At 39.8% G+C, this 1,683-nt stretch overlaps 1 protein-coding gene across 1 annotated transcript in view; it reads left to right on the top strand.

The window, feature by feature from the left end:
• Positions 1–1,683, top strand: part of LOC116693791 (E3 ubiquitin-protein ligase TRIM21) — a gene marked incomplete at its 5' end in the record, with an annotated part of 3,480 nt that overhangs the window by 630 nt on the left and 1,167 nt on the right. The window contains 1 exon segment of the mRNA XM_032523026.1: positions 1–1,683. This exon segment is cut by the window's right edge and continues 1,167 nt beyond it. Within this exon segment, the coding sequence (XP_032378917.1) occupies positions 1–135 (135 nt within the window).

Here is a 1,683-nt window from a genome sequence, read left to right as displayed (position 1 = left end):
GCTGCAGCTCTCATCTACTCCTTTACTGGCTGCTCCTTCACTGAGAAACTCTACCCATACTTTAGTCCCTGTACCAACAATGGCGGTAAAAACTCTGTCCCTCTGATCATTTCTCCTATCAATCACATTAAGTAGAACAACCATCTGGTCATCTACAGAAAGATTTGTGCGACACAGAGCAGGCTATAAAAAGGGAACCGTCAGCCTCCTTTAAGATGCTTCTTGTCCTTGTTTCTATTGGGGCCTACAAATCCATAGGATGCATAGCATGTAACAGGTACAAAATGTCCCCCCCCCCCACTCTGAGGGGTGATGTCCTCCCTCTAGCAACTTCTTACAAACACACATGAAATCTAAAATGGTCTGAAAATTGGACACAAACTCGGATTTTGTAAAAACGATGCTTTATATCAGAATGCCCATTTTGCCCTATAAAAAAGGCCAAAGTGTCATTGTTTGAACTTTTAATAACTTTAAAGTTATAGTAAGTTTGAGTATGGCTGATTTTTATGGCGGATTGGGTATGGCCTCAAAGAGGGGTGGGTTTCAGCTCTGTTAAGTTGATTTCCCAACAATTTCCCATTAAAATCTATGGGAAATAAAGTTTTGTTTTTTGCAACTTTTGTAAAACATGCTAAGTAAATCTCTAAAAAAAACGACCTAGCACACCATTTCCCATCATTAGGATGCAGCTGATTGTTTTTATTTTTTAAAGATTTATTTTTTTTATTTTTTTAAAAAATCATCTTGATAAAAGATCCGATTTCTAACAGACATTTCTAAAATTGTTGTTTGAAACTAATGTATTAATTACTCCCCCCCCCCTTCCTAATGATTCCTAATTCATATTTTGATTTATTTTTTGTACATGTGTTGGCAACGCTGCGTGACTAGTAGCGGGACAAAAATGAGACAGAAGATGAAGAATATTATTTAGTGTGTCAATGACTATTGACAATGACTATTATTTATCATTCTTAATGTAAAGCAGCTATGAAAAGCCAAGTGATGAGCAGAGCAGGAAATGCTGTGAAACCAAAGACAACTAACAGATAATATAGTCACTTTACCTTAGAGTGGACAAGACCGTCAAGACAGAAATACGAGAAGGACAAGGGACACAATGGGTTAAGATGCTGTGTAATGGAGGCTGTCTTCTCCTGACTCATCTCTGAACCAGAGAACCAAAACTGTTGTGGGCTGTCAAACGTCTGAGTGACTCCTGAACTTTAAGGGAATAAAAAACAGTCGGGTTTCTCAGCTCCGACGCTCCGGCCTCATCCAGCCTCCAAAGTGCGGATAAATCACTCGTTCAAACTTTTGATGCCCGATCCATCTTCCTCCGGCCAGTGGACGCTGAAGTCAATAGGTGCTGTTATTGCCGAATCGCAGAAGGTCTTATTAAGCGCAGGCGGTGATGAAACAGCTGCCGAGACAATCAATACACGGATAAGACGGCAGAGAGAGAATGAGAGCTGGACAGTTACAGGCTTCTCTTAAATACAAGATGTTCTGTGTCTAGCACAGTTCTTATGGTGGCACAAAAGAAGGACTCCCAGAATCTCCTGAATAACACAAAATATCCATAACATATATACCATATAGATCCATCTTGTTGTTTGCCAATTGTCACCAACCCTCATGTTGTCCTTGGGTCAAATTTTTTTGGGCCGTCAAAATAAG

The sequence above is a fragment of the Etheostoma spectabile genome, chromosome 8 (genome assembly GCF_008692095.1).
Source record: "Etheostoma spectabile isolate EspeVRDwgs_2016 chromosome 8, UIUC_Espe_1.0, whole genome shotgun sequence".
Classification (NCBI taxonomy): domain Eukaryota; kingdom Metazoa; phylum Chordata; class Actinopteri; order Perciformes; family Percidae; genus Etheostoma; species Etheostoma spectabile.
Note: the sequence above shows the minus strand (reverse complement) of the source record. Positions and strands in the feature narration are given on the sequence as shown.